Source organism: Psammomys obesus, unplaced genomic scaffold (assembly GCF_907164565.1).
Source record: "Psammomys obesus unplaced genomic scaffold, mPsaObe1.curated_primary_1811, whole genome shotgun sequence".
NCBI classification, from domain to species: Eukaryota; Metazoa; Chordata; class Mammalia; order Rodentia; family Muridae; genus Psammomys; species Psammomys obesus.
The window spans coordinates 3,189,029-3,203,796 of record NW_026590701.1 but is presented as its reverse complement, the minus strand read 5'-3'; the positions used below and the strand labels follow the sequence as shown (position 1 = coordinate 3,203,796).

Below are 14,768 nucleotides of genomic sequence, written 5' to 3'. Positions count from 1 at the left end.
TACTGTGGCCTGCAGTGGTGCTGCATGCCATTAACCTTGCACATGGGAGGCAGACATGTGGATCCTATGACTTAGGATCAGCCTGGTCTGCACAGAGGATTCCACGTCAGCCAAAGGACTGCATAATTAGACCCTGTCGGAAAAAACAGAACAACTAAAAAGATGGGACTGATTTTGGCAGAAGACAGAAATTAGTTTCCAGCCCACATGGCAGGTACTGTACAGCCACTTGTAGCTCCGTGACCTCTACAGGCATCTGCACTCACGAGCGCCTGACCTCACACATAGCTTTTGAATATTAAATGTATTTCAGCACATTGTAGCTATGGCTCAGAATAAATGAGTAACATGAGCATATTTTTTCCTGTGTTACAGATAAATAATGCAGCCAATATGGACAATTTAAATTCAGTTATAAATGAGTGCTATAACTACCTAGACTTTAGTAGATGTTTAAGACTTATGTCAACATTAAGTGATAAATACATGTTGGTAAAAGACATCCTTTATTACCATGTAATTAAGAGAGTTGAAGCACCCTTTGAGAGGTAAGTTGTTTGTTTCTATGGTAAAGATTCTATCAAATTACATTTAAAGTGGTTCTTTGGTAATAAGTATGAGTGCTGTTTTCAGAGAATGCTATTTAAAATAATACTTTAAAGCTTAACCACTGGTGGCTGAGTCCTATTTACTTCTGTCCAGAATTATATGAATGGGTCCCTCAGGGAGAAACAATCAGCACTTCAATTACTAATGCTTTTTCTAATAAAAACTCACTTAAAAATTATAACCACTTGAGCTACTATCTCCTCATTTATGTAGTTATTGAACACTTTCTTATCTGCTGTGCAAATTGGTACTAACAATTCTTTGATTTAAAATACAGATCTGAATGATTTTGTTCTTTCTTAAAAATATACATACATACATATATATATATATATATATATATATATATATATATATATATATATACACACACACACACACACATACACACATACATGTGTACATACATATGTGGGGGGCATGTTATCCCCTGCTTGTTTATGCACCACATGTATGTCGAGTGCCCACAGAGGACAGAAGAGGGGTTGGAGTTACAGACAGTTGCTCTCTGCTGCCTTGTGGGTGTTGGGAATCAAACCTGGATCCTCTTTAAGAGCAGACTTTACCTTCTGAACCATCCAAACATTTAAGATGTTTGAGACGTCTTAAACTGCACTACCCCCTCCTTTTTTTGAGATAGGGTGTCTGTGGTCCTGGGTGTTCTAGATGTTATTTTGTAGACGAGGCTATCCTCAGATCTTCCTATCTCTGCTAGGATTAAAGATGTATGCTTACATGCCTGGTCAAACTTACATTTATTTTGAAAAAAAAAATTCTGTGTATGTGCCTGAGTGTGTGTGTATATACCATTTGTATACAAGAATGCACAGGGGTCAGAAGATGTCCCTGGAACTGCAGTTACAGATGGTTGAACCACTGTGAGAGTGCTGGGAACCAAATCACCAGGTCATTTGTAAGAACAGTAAGTCCTCTTAGCTGCTGAGCCATTTCTCCAGCTCCTCCATTCTTTAAAGGATAGTAAGTAAACATAGGATAGCCACACCCCAGGTCTAGCACAAGACTATGGCCTATCTGGTTAGGCTGTACCTTTCTCTTGATAGTGACTCCATATTGTTTCAAACAAGTATGTGATATACCTTAATGTAATTATGCGTGGTTTATTTGCAAGCTCGTCCACCGTGCCCATCTCAGTATAAACCCACTACTCTTGTTTCTTTTGAGCTCTTCTAATGTTTAATGGCTTTCTTTTTTAATTGGAGTACAAGGTTCTTCCTGCTCCTTTGTTGTTGTTTTGTTTTTTTTTTTTTTAATTAAACATAGCATTTGGTTTTATTTTCTATTGGGTTTTTTTTTCTTCCAACTTCTTACGTAGCTAAGGATGACTTTAAACTGTGTTACCTCTACCTCTCAAGTGCTAAGATTGCAGATGTATGCTGTTACGTCTAGTCAACAATCCCAGTTCAATCTTAATTCTTAAGATTACTGTAGAATTATGGGCCAGAGCAGTGGTTCTCCACCTTCCCATTGCTGCAACCGCTTAATGCACTTCCTCATGTTGGGGTGACCCCCAACCATAAAATTATGTCATTGCTACATCGTACCTGTCATTTTGCTACTGTTGTGAATTGTAATGTCAGTATCTGATGTGCAGGATATTGGCCATGTGACCTTGAAAGGGTCCTGAACCACAGGTGAGAACTGCTGGGCTAGAGAAATGGCTCAGCAGTCAGGAGCCCTGGGTGCTCTTGCCAAAAACCCAGGTTTGGTTCCCAGTACCGCATGGCCTCTGACAAAACTGTCCAATGTCCTCTTCTGGCCTCTACGTACTGTTTAGATGGTGCACAGTCCTATATTGATGGAAAGCCAGCCGTACACAGATAATTAAATTTTTTAATGGATACTGAAGAATTAAGAACACAATTACTTCCTTGATTAATTCAACATTTCATCAACAGCAGTCTCAAATCCAATAATATGGTGCCAAAATGAAGTTGTTTTCTTCTTCTGTGCAAAGCTGGACAATTTTAAATATGGTTGTTCTCTGGGTAGCTGTACTATAAACTGAGTATTTCATTTTAATTTCTTATTTAATTGTTATTGATTTATTTTAAACTTTTATATAAATATCCATGTGGTTGTAAAATACTTAACTATCATGTATGCAATGCAGAAGGAGGAGCATAGTTTTCAGCCTCATGACCTCTGTCTTCTGTCCCTTTATGAAGTAATCGTTTTTCGTTATTTCTTTTTTTCCTGTCCTGTGTGTGAATGTGTGCATGAGTGGAGCCAGCAGAGGCAGCTGCTGTCCTTCTCTGTCAGTCCTTGTTTGCTCTTTAGAGTTGGGATCTCTCCATAAACATTTTCACTGCTAGGCCTCCTCATTATCTTCCTGGACTAGGGCTATGGGAATGTGCTGTTTGCTTGGCTTGTTTCCTGATGATTGCATACAGTCTCTTCACCATGAGCCAACTCTCTAGGGCCTTGTCCTTTTCCATCATTTGCTTCAATTTTAAATGATAGCAAATAAATCTATATACATTAATTTGATTAGACATGTAAGTCAGCCATTCTTTTCTTTCTTTTTTAAAACTCGACAGTATAGTCTATATACCACTCCATAGCAATGATTGGATATCGTTATTGTTTTTCTTTTAAAATTTGTTTACTTTTTTCTTTTTTGTTTTGTTTTTGAGACAGGTTTTCACTGTGTAGCCCTGGCTGTCCTGGAACCCAGTAACTCAGTCTGTAGACCAGGCTGCCCTTGAACTCAGAGATCTACCTTCATCTACCTCTTGAGTGCTGGGATTAAAAAGGTGTGCTGGTACACCTAGATGCATTTCTTCTGTTTGATTGCTTTTTAAGAATTAATTATTTTGCTATATTAGTTTGATTTTCTGCCCCCATCAATCAAATTGATGTGTATTTGGATTTTTGGCACTTCAGTTTAACACATAACTTTTAAGTATATCCAAATATTTTCTAACTCTAAAATTATGAATATTATATATCATTTTAAATTATATTTAATATCCAAAATTCAAATGTATTTTTATTAGAAATGGATTTCTAAATTATATGTGTACACACACACACACAGAGTTTTCTTCTAGCACTAAATCTGTTTATTGGATTTCATTGCTAAGAACATGAAATCATTGTCATTCACTTGTCCTCTTTTCATGTATATGAGTAGTCTAGATCAGACTATTGTCTTCAGATTAAAACCTGACTGATAAATAGGAGTCACAATATCAAGAACATGAAGAAAAAAGCTCAAGACTAACTCCAAGTTTTATGTAAAAACTATGAGAATTACTGAGGTACCCTGAAGCTGTGTAAGCCCCTCCCCAGAATAAGGGCTTAGTGGGGCCCAAGAAGAACAGAGGTTACCATTTTCTGCTAGAGTGCACCAGGCTGTAGGACAGTGTCTTCTGGCTTTGAGGAGACACACCAGATGCTTTGGGTCACTGGGAAAAAGCCTTCTCTACCAAAACAAGGGAACTGAAGAACTTTCTCCATGGTGGTTAGTTACTCCTTATTCTAAAACATGGCAGATCTTAGACTTTGCATTCCCACGTGCTCACCCACTTTTTAGTCTGTTTGCCCTTTCATATTTCATTTGGCTTCACTGCTTCTACTTTTATTCTCCGATGTTGTGGTGCCATTTCTCTAGGGACGTTTTGAAAATATCCAAACCTTGTTCCAGCTTGGCTTGTTTCTTTGTGTTGTATTTTTATTTGTGCCAGCAAGTTAGCAGTCATTGAGCTTGGAATTTATAATACTTATTTTATGCCAGTCATAAGGAAGTGAACAAAAGCTTCACATTGAAGTTTCTAATTCTCAAGCTTATTGGGAATTCTGAGATAAAGCACTTCCCACATTCGAGTGGAGAGAAGTATTGGGACACAGAGCCAAGGAAGGGTGTTGGTAACAGTGTATTGTTCATAGAATGAATCAGATAGCATTTCCCGATAGAGGCGGTCATAGCCCTTGAATGGCTTAAAACAACAGCAGGTACTTGTAGCCATAATTCTTGAAGACAGAAGTGTAAGATTCACGTATGATAGAACTTCAGGTTTTCTGAGATATTGAGGAAAAAATTTGTTCTGGTATCTGACATCTCTTGATTTATGATAGTGTAACCTTGATCTCTTGACTGTCATGCCCTTTCCCTCTACAGGTGTGTCATTTCTTTGTGTCATTGGATTTGGGGCCACAGCTAATAATATAAACTGGATGGTCTCATCTCAAAATCCTTACTGTCAATTCTGTCTATGATGCTTGTTTTATTTTGCTTGTAAATACACGTACTAGGGAAGAGGATATGGAGACAGTCACTTAACTCACTTCTGTATAGGCCGAGTTTTCTCTGGCACATTGCTGGGCCAGCAGTGTGGAAATGTACTTGGAAGGTTTCCCCACTTGTTGCACAGACCATGATATCTATTTTATTTATTTTATGTTGTAGCCAAGGTATACTGAGAAATTTGCAAATAAGATTTAAGAATAGGAAGTGGGTAGGACTTCATAGTTATGAAAAAGGAGACTTAAGTTAACCTCAAAATGGAGCTTTACTGACTTATGAATAATAATACCATTTATTTGTGGTTCGTATTGTAATGTTAATTTGATTGGGTTTCTTTGGGGATTCCCAGAGCCTTTATTTCCCATGCATTCTTGCTGATGTTTTAATGCATTGACTTTTAGAAAAATTTCTGTTTTACAAATACCTATTTTTCTGTCGTGTGTATTAAAATATCTTCCTTCATTTTGTCTTAATTTCAAATGTTTATGTGATTAAGGTTTATTTCTTCCTGTCATTACTAGATGAGTGCACTGTAGTAGCCTTGAAAGTTTCGTATGTGCATAGAGTGTATGTTGATTATACCCATCTCTCACCCGTGCTCCTCCGCTGCTGCCTCGAATCTCCAGCACCCCCATCTGTCTCTTAATTCTCTTGGTCTAATTATTGCTGCCAGTATGCACAGGATGTGGGGGCAGATGCTGGAGCATGGGCAACCTACCAGTGGCTGAAATCCCAAAGAAAACTGACTCTTCCTCCCCATCTGTCAACAGCTGCAAGTAGTTCCTCAGCTAGTAATAGGGCCTGTGAACCACTCTTCCCCTTCCATGCTGGAAGATTACAGCGAAGCAGGTTTTGTGAGTTCTTCAGTACAACAGCTATGTCATATCCTGAGACAGATTATATAACAATTTTTTTCATCTTCCAGCCCTTACATTTTTTTCTCCTTCTTTGCCTTGGCACTAGTGGTATGGGGGATGGGAGTGAGGGGAAATAGGGGGCCCTGATACAGGTGTTATATTTAAGGCTGAACACTTTATCCAGTATGAGTCTCTGCTGTTCACCGCAAAAATAAAGCTTCCCTGACCAAAGTTGAGAACAACCCAGATCTATGGGTATAAACATAAATTTAGATGACAGTTTGACAGTCTGACTGCTTAACAGAATAAGAGTAGTTCCCTTCTAGTGGCTGTTGCATGAGTTTTGATTTGATATACCAGTTGTCCAAAGTTATGCAAAGCAAGCTTCAAATCCAAAATGATGGATTAACCCCCAGCATACCATTGCCACTGTGGTACTCAAATCTTGCCTGGTAAGTTATTGTAGATTGGGTGGTTCATTGCTGGCTGAGACCATTGATGGCTTTTCTCCCTCAGCACCCTGCATAGCACCTTTGAGAGTATGAAAGCTAATCAGCAGGGAAGTCATTTCCTGTTAGGCTGGAGATTGTGATTTCCCTAATTCTTGCAGTCAAGGTTCCTGGTACCTGTATCAGTAGGGCTTTACCGTACAGTTGGTTGTAGGCAATCAATAGTACTGGCAATAGTCACTGCTTTCCAGACCTCTGAACCACACTATTTACAGAGAATTATCCCTAGGAATTTCATTTAACAACTCTATAGTGTAAAAACAGATTTTCCAACCATGCAAAATAGTACTTACTACTTTCAGTAAAATACAGTTGTAAAACTAGAAAGCCAAGTGATATAAAATAATCATTAATCCATTTGCTTGTTGGTTTGGAAGTATATCTTGGTATTTTATCTCATATCTGAAAGCATGTAGTAGCTTTTGTTGGGCTGTTTTATTTGTTTGTTTTAATCATATGTTTATAAAATATTAGGTAAATATGCTATAAAACACACATGTGTATTCATTGGCTCATTATTTCTCTCTTCAAGTTTTAAACAGGGTCTGAAAACACTTGGTGTTTTAGAGAAAATTCAAACTTACCCAGAAGCATTTTATAACATCCTCTGTTGTAAACCTGAGAAACTCTCTGCAAAAAACCTTTGTGATCTCTTCGTAATACGTGCGTTATCAGATGTCCAAACTTTGAGGTTTTGGAACAGTTACTTAGAGGCTATAGAAGGTATGTGAATTTTTTTTTTCAATATGGTTATTGGATTTTGCTCTTGCCATTAAGACTCAAATCTGTTATGTGTATTTACAAAGGAAGCAAGCATAAACTAGAAGTGATGAAAAAAAAAAAAAAGCTCCCGAATACACTAATATACATATACACACAGTTTAGGATAGAGAGCATTCTTCTTAAATAAAACAAGAACCTAAAACTTTAATGGCAAAAAACAGTCTTAAAACTAATTTCTATTTCATCTTTTTCAGCTTAAAGTCAAACTGAATTCTATATTCACTTTATTCATTATGCCATTAGTATTTGTTAATACTACCTACTCATTACTTATTTCATTGTATAAAAGAACATTTTTACTTTCAATTAATTTCCTTTAACTTTTTGGTTTTTGCTATTTAGTTGTAAGCTATTCTAATGATTCCATAAAAGAAGTCTATCATAAATGGGTAGCCTGATTTTTTTTTTTTTTTTTTTGGAGTCCTACATTGATATTCAGGTATTGCATGCACTGCTTAGCAGAATTTGTGTTTTAGTTTACCCTAGATGAGTGTCAGAATCTGTTGCTTCAGTATTCTTAGTCCAGCTGGGAAATAGTCTGACAATAGGATGGTTCATGGATTTAATTTTCTTTTCTCTTTAATTGGTAACTTTTCAGATGGTAAATCTACAACAACAGTGGAAGACATTCTTATTTTTGCAACCGGTTGTAGTTCTGTTCCACCTGCTGGGTTTAAACCCTCTCCTTCAATTGAATGTCTACATATGGATTTTCCTGTTGCAAACAGATGTGGAAACTGTTTAGCTCTACCAATCACCAAAACATATAAAGAGTTTCAAGAAAATATGGATTTTGCCATAAGAGATGCTCTAAGGCTAGAAAAAGAAGAAAGGTCTCACTATCTTGGACAATAAATGTTTCTTCTAATGAAGAAGTGCATCTTTAAAAGTCTGCTATTGAAACCTTTCTACTATTCATCAATTGATAACTATTTGTATGAATCATTGTTTTTGAACATTCTAGCCAGCTTGGCTCATCAGAATCTATGGCTCTCTTATAAAGGGATGGTTTGCTTCCCAAACCACTAAAGTTTGGGTCGGCATTCTAGTCATATATGGTGATAGCTTTCTATAACTGTGCTTTCTTATTTCATATCTTCAATATGAATATTTTTTTGAATGGTTGTACAAACTGTTCAGCTGTACAGGTGCTCAGCTATATTAGCCTGATATGTGAAAAAATGTTTCCTTGATTTTTATAAATTAGAATCACTTGTAGGATGACACCCTTTTTCTAGTTTTGTGCAGTTTTTTGGTGTTTGTTTGTTTTGTTTGTTTGTTTGTTTTTGCCTCTACATACTCCTGGTGTCCTAGAACTGACTGTGTAGATGGCTGTCAAAATTCTTTATTTTAAAGCATTAAATAGAAATGTTGGTTAAGTCATCTTATAAATCAAAAATATGGATATGCATTTTTCATTGTTTTTATAATTAAGTCACCAATGTAATAATTAAATAATGACTAATTGGAAACACTGTAAAAAGCAGAGCTTTACAAATGACTAACTCTGGAATCCATGGGTTCTCTATAGGCTGAAAGGCGCTCCTGAGGTTTTCAGAAGTGCTTGAAAATCCCTTAGAAAGGGCATATTGTGTAAAGGCCATGTATTTATTAGCATGTGTCATCTAGGTGTCTGAATAACCTCTGTGGGTTATCAAATGGTTTGGCTACAGAACAGCTATTTATTATCAAGATTATTGTATGATTTGTAAGATCTAACCATAGCATCCTATAGTTACCTTCTTTGCTTTCAAAAGATACTTTGTATAATCAATAAATAGATAATAATTTAAAATTACAACTTAAAAAATACTCTAATTTTGCCACTTAGAGATAAATAATGTATTTTGTATATTCTTTATAAACTATTTATTTTTCAGTGTTTATTGTCTGTGCCAAGGTCTTTCTACAGAGCCCTTCTGTTCTAAATTTGTAGTCCTCATGCTGTAGTCACTTAGGTGCTGAGGTTAAGGTGTATAACCATGTGCCCAGCAATGTTTATTATAATTTTTAAAAAATTTTTTCTTCGCAAATTATTCATTATATAACCCGATTGAAGCCCCCTTCCTTAACTCCCACTCTTCTTCCGCCTTCCCCCATCCCTTTCCCCTAGTCCACTGAAAGGAAGAGTTCTCTGCTGTTTGCCATCTGCTCGTAGCTTATCCAGTCTCATCAGGACTGCTTGGATCCTCTTCCTCTGTGGCCTGGCAAGGCTGCATCATTAGGAGCAAGTGGTCAGAGAGCAGTCAACTGAGTTCATTAGGCAGAGAAGACCTAATTGGTGATTAGAAGAACATGGGTGATGAGGGGGAGAAGACAGTTTAATGAGGGGTGAATATGATCACAGTATATTGCAGATACATAGATATGTATGTATATGTATCAAATGGTCAAAGACTTTTTAAAGTTGAGATAAATGAAAAACACCCTCTCATTGACTGACATTAAGCATCTTGCCTCTGGACACAATGAGCTTGAGTTTTCTAGAAGACAGTCTATAAACACTTAAAACTATGTGACCAGAAATAGCTATGTGGAGTAATCCTGTAGGCAAGACCAAGTGAGAGCTTGTGGAAGAAACAAGACAAAGTAAGAGCTCCAAGGCAGAGAAAGAAAGAAAAGGACTCTAAGGATAAAGTCTTGAGAAAGTCCACTCTGTAACAAGTACAAACAGCTGGAGAGTAGGCCAGGAACCAGGGTACACCCTGAACAAGATCAATCTCGATGCCGTGAGCTCTTTGGCATCTCATGTGGAAACTACTCCAGTCAAATAAAATTCCATACCTTTAGGTAAAAGAGAATACCCTTGATGTTGGCACGTCCCTCTATCCCACTCCCAATTTCTTCCCTAAGACTCTCTGCACTCTGCCCAAAGTTTGGCTGTGAGTCTCAGCATCTGCTTTGATCCCCGCTTGAGTGGATCCTTTCAGAGGACTCTCTGTAGTAGGCTCTCATACTGTTTCCTCTCTTCCACCACTTCCGGTGTCTATCCTGTTTGCCATTCTGAATGAAATTTAAGCATCCTCCCTAGGGGCCTCCTTAGTGTTTAGGTCTGTAGATGGCTATTCTATATTATATGGCTTATATCCGCTTATAACTGAGTATATATCATGCCTGTCTTTCTGTTTCAGTGTTACCTCAGGATGATCTCTTCTAGTTCCATCCATTTGCCTACAAATTTCATGATTTCCTTGTTTTTAATAGTGGAGTAGTATTCCATTGTGTAGATGTACCACAATTTCTGTGTCCATTCCTCCGTTGAGGGACATCTAGGTTTCTAGATTCTGGCTATTACAAATAAAGCTGCTATGAATATAGTTGAGCAAATATCCTTATTGAATAGTGGGGCATCTTTTGGTTATATACTCAGGAGTGGTATAGCTGGATCTTGAGTTAGTGCTATTCCCAATTTTCTGAGAAAGCGCCAGATTGATTTTCAAAGTAGTTGTACAAGTTTGCACTCACACCAGCAATGGAGGATGGTTCCACTTTCTCCACATTGTCTCCAGCATGTGTTGTCACTTGAGTTTTTGATCCTAGTCAATTCTCATAGGTATAAGATGGAATCTCAGAGTTGTTTTGATTTGCATTTCCCTGATTACTAAGGATATTGAGCATTTCTTTAAGTGTTTCTCTTCCATTCTATATTCCTCTGTTGAGAATTCTCTGCTTAGCTCTGTACCACATTTTTTAATTGGATTATTTGGTTTATTGGTGTTTAATTTCTTGTTCTTTATATATTCTGGATATTAGCCCTCTGTCAGATGTAGGGTTGGTAAAGATCTTGTCCCAGTTTGTGGGCTGTTCTTTTCTTGTGATAGACCCTTTGCTTTTCAGTTTCACAGGGTCCCTTTTATTAATTGTAGATCTTAAGAGACTGAGCTGTAGGTGTTCTGTTCACGAAGTTGTCTCCTGTGCCAATGAGTTTGAGGCTCTTCCCCACTTTTTCTTCTAACAGGTTTAGTGAGTCTGGTTTTATGTTGAAGTGTTTGATCCACTTGCACTTTAATTTTGTGCAGGGTGACAGATATGGATCTGTTTGCATTTTTCTGTATGTGAACATCCAGTTATACCAGCGCCATTTGTTGAAGATGCTATCTTTTTTCCATTGTATGGTTTTGGCATCTTTGTAAAAAATCAGGTGTTGATAGGGGTGTGGGTTTATTTCTGGGTCTTCTATTTCATTCCATTGATCCACCAGCAGCATTTATTTTTTAACTATATGAATGCTATCAAGAGTAACAGAAAATCATGTAATAAAGTCAGTTCTCATCAAGGCATCTGTAATCCAAACACTCTGCAGGATCAGGAGAGACAGAGCAACTTTCAAACTTTTCTGGAGTACATATGGCCTGTTTCCATAGTTTGATAAATAAGTAAAGAAACCATGCATAGTAATATCTTCATATTTGTAGCCTTACAAGTCTAATGCTGTCATCTATCATTAAATATATGTAAGACAAAGCCCAATTTTCAATTTAAAAAGTCAGGGGGAGTTAAAAAAGCCAACCCTCATATTTTTCTTCATGTAGAAAGCAGGATTGGTTTCATAGTAGTACACTTCTTAATGCCAAAGGAAAACTCAGTTGGTAATCAGTGTCTTTTTTTTATTGTTACCACATACCCTTTCATATTGTACTTAACAGAACTAATAAAGTTCCTCTTTACCTTGAGCATTTAGCATGAAAGCATTTCTTTATCATGTATTACATTGTGCTAGGTTTTTTTTCCTAAACAGTTGAAATGATCCATTATGAACAGTTTAAACCTCAAACTCATCAGATAGCTTTTATTCAGTTGTTTTGCTAGATTGCATCTTTATGTCTTAATGTATTCGGTTCTTAGAGTGTTAAAGTCTGTTATATCCACACAGCTTTAAAGTGCTATTTCCCAGCTTGTAGTTTGAAGTAGAATTTTTCTAGGGTAGTAATAAGAGCTAACTCAGCCCTCATACAATGTTAGGCTGGGATTGTGGAGCCTTCGGCAGGCTACAGGAAAGGTATCATTTTGCCTTTACTGAACTTTCTGACATGTAAACATGGCCTTAGCAGAGAGATCGGGTAAACAATCATAGCATAATTACCTCTTCATATTTTAAAATGTTTTTGGTTTGAAGGTTTCGTTAGCATGGTCTCGAGTTTAATCTTTCCACTTGATACTTATCAGGGAAACTACAGTGTCACTGTTTCCTTCTTGTGATTGTTTCTATCCTGTTCTATAGCGTACTTCTTAACATTAACGTAAAGAAACGTTTGGTTGAGTCAAAAGCCTCCACTAGTGTGGTCTCTGTTGTCTGAGACCATAATTATGTTGGAAGATTTGGGAACATTTCGTTCAATGTTAAGACAGTCTGTAAAGGGGTGTGTAACGGTAAGTTTTTCCCAGTGACATTGCTTTGACATTCAGTTATAAGCAAAGAGTACGAAGTAAACTGTTGATAGGCATGGTTACTTTTACAAAGTTGCTATGGTTCACGTAGTGTAATGTAAAGCACAAGAGCAGTGATGAATGACTTGAGTTTGTTTTACCTGTAACTTGGGAAATTTTGCAGCTCTTGAAAGAGACCCAGTTTTAAAATTCCGATGTCTGCTTTCAAATTTCAGAATCTGCTCTAAACCGACTATGCACCAGACATTGTACTGAGAAGTAGTTTATAAGTCACTCTGTTTAAAATAAAAACAAAATACACAATGCTGGCGCTGTTGCCCAGGGGTGGAGTGGCTCCCCTCTCAGCATGTGTAAGGCCTTGCATTTAATTTACACTATCACCAAAAATTTGAATTAAAAAATATAAAATCGTAGAATGAAGTTTCTGAGCAGATGTTTGTCACTAAATGTGAAGTGCTCATATAAACTAAATTAGATAACGTGTTGGGACTGACCTCAGTCAGGGTTACTATGGCTGTGGTGAAACATTGTGACCACCAGCACCTGAAGAGGAAAGGGTTTGTTTGGCTTACACTTCCATGTCACTTCCTCATTGAAGGAGGTCAAGGCAGGAACCTAGAGGGAGGCATTGACATAAAAGCTGTGAATGATTGCTACTTAATATCTTGCTCTCTGTGGCCTGCCTATTTGATTTCTTAGAGATCCTGAAACCTCCAGTCCAGTCCAGAGCTGGCACCACACACAATGGGCTAGGTTCTTCTCCATCAATCCCTAATTAAGGAAATGCTCTTCAGACTTGCCCTCTCCTGATTTCTACTGAGGCCCTTTCTCAATTGAGGTTTCCTCACCTTTGATTGATGTCTTTGCCTGTGCTAAGGATCCAATAGATATGATTTTCTTTTAATGCAGCCATATTTCTTCTTTTTCCTTTTTATTAGCATATAATTGTATGAAGCAATAGCTCTCATGACATTTATGTATATATGCATGTATGTGATGAACTTGGATCATATTCTCTCTCCTTATTACCTTATACTTACCTCCTCTCCCCATTCTCACTAGTGTCTTAAACCAATAGTCCACTTACAAGGTTAATAATGTTAAAGTTGTTAAGATCAAAGATCTTTACTCTTCAAACTTGAGAGATCTTGTAATTCCTCAAGAAATGAGTTGTCCTGGGCTATTATTCTGTGACGAAACTAATGTGGTTCAATTATTTAATCCAAAAAAATCCAGTCAGATAAGCAACTACACTCTTCAGCCATGATTCTTATTTTTATTATAATAATACAATATAAATATCTTTCTTGGTCCTTGCGTTGCAAGGCTTATTTTATATAGGTACTCTTCTCCTGTAGGGTATGTTTTTCTTATTTCCTACACTGCACACTATTTGACAGAAATACACACACACATTCACTCTGTATAAATGTTAACCTTGTCTTAGTATTTTGTGGTAACGTGCCTTATAATAGTCTTTGAAGAAATGTGTGATGGAACTGAAATGGTTAAATGCCAAATTTGTACTTAAAGTGGGACTGCTCAGGTGAATAAATTGACTTATCATTTTGGAAGGTGGAAAAGCCATATACTTTATAGTCCATGAGCACTAGAATGTAGAATACTTCTCTTAAGGCAGAAGCTGCTCTTCATGGCACACCCAGGTCATTGAAGATTGTTAAAATATAATAGCAGTGAGGAAAACCTTCATTCTGATTTCTTAATGCATGTGCCAGCTATAAAATAAAAGATGATGTAATTTTTAAGGAATCCGGTTCTAGGCCTAAGGTATTTTTTGGTGGTTTTAAAAATAAGATAGCCTGTTGTAACTATAAAAATAAGCCTCTTTATTTGTCAATGTCTTTACTGTAAAAAATGCGATCTTAATTTCAAAAAATTAACAATTTTATGTAATTTTGAAAGCCAAGGTTTAGTATGATTTCATCTCAGATTCTTATTGCTTCAGAATTATCCGCTAATGCAATGTCTTCGTTGTATTCGTTGAACTGGTAATAAGTTGTCATTGTATATCTATTTTGACCTTAATAAAATATTATGTAAGTGGTCAATATGGGGTTTATTTCATAATGCCACGCCTTAAAATGTACCAAACCTGGCTGTGATCATCCAAATTCTGCCCAAAATCATGGTGGTGGTTTTTAATTTGCACTACTGAAAGGAGGAAATTTTGCCATTTGTCTTTTCTGTGATTTTCTACGCTAGCAGACCAACGCACCAAAGCCGGGACGTTTTGCTTACGGAATAGGACTGAGAAAGTTGCCACGTTTTCAGTAAGTTCTTGTTCTCAGACCAAAGGGACACTTTTGCTGCCGTGGGAATCAAGAAAACGCAGTT

The 14,768-nt window shown here is 37.0% G+C and overlaps 1 protein-coding gene across 1 annotated transcript in view; it reads left to right on the top strand.

Annotated features, from left to right (window-relative positions):
- Window positions 1-14,482, top strand: part of G2e3 (G2/M-phase specific E3 ubiquitin protein ligase) — a 42,020-nt gene extending 27,538 nt beyond the window's left edge. Inside the window, 4 exon segments of the mRNA XM_055608616.1 lie at window positions 376-548; window positions 6,775-6,965; window positions 7,624-7,869; window positions 7,872-14,482. Coding sequence (XP_055464591.1) covers window positions 376-548; window positions 6,775-6,965; window positions 7,624-7,869; window positions 7,872-7,912 — 651 coding nt within the window. The 3' untranslated portion in view covers window positions 7,913-14,482.
- Window positions 14,483-14,768: the final 286 nt, after the last annotated feature.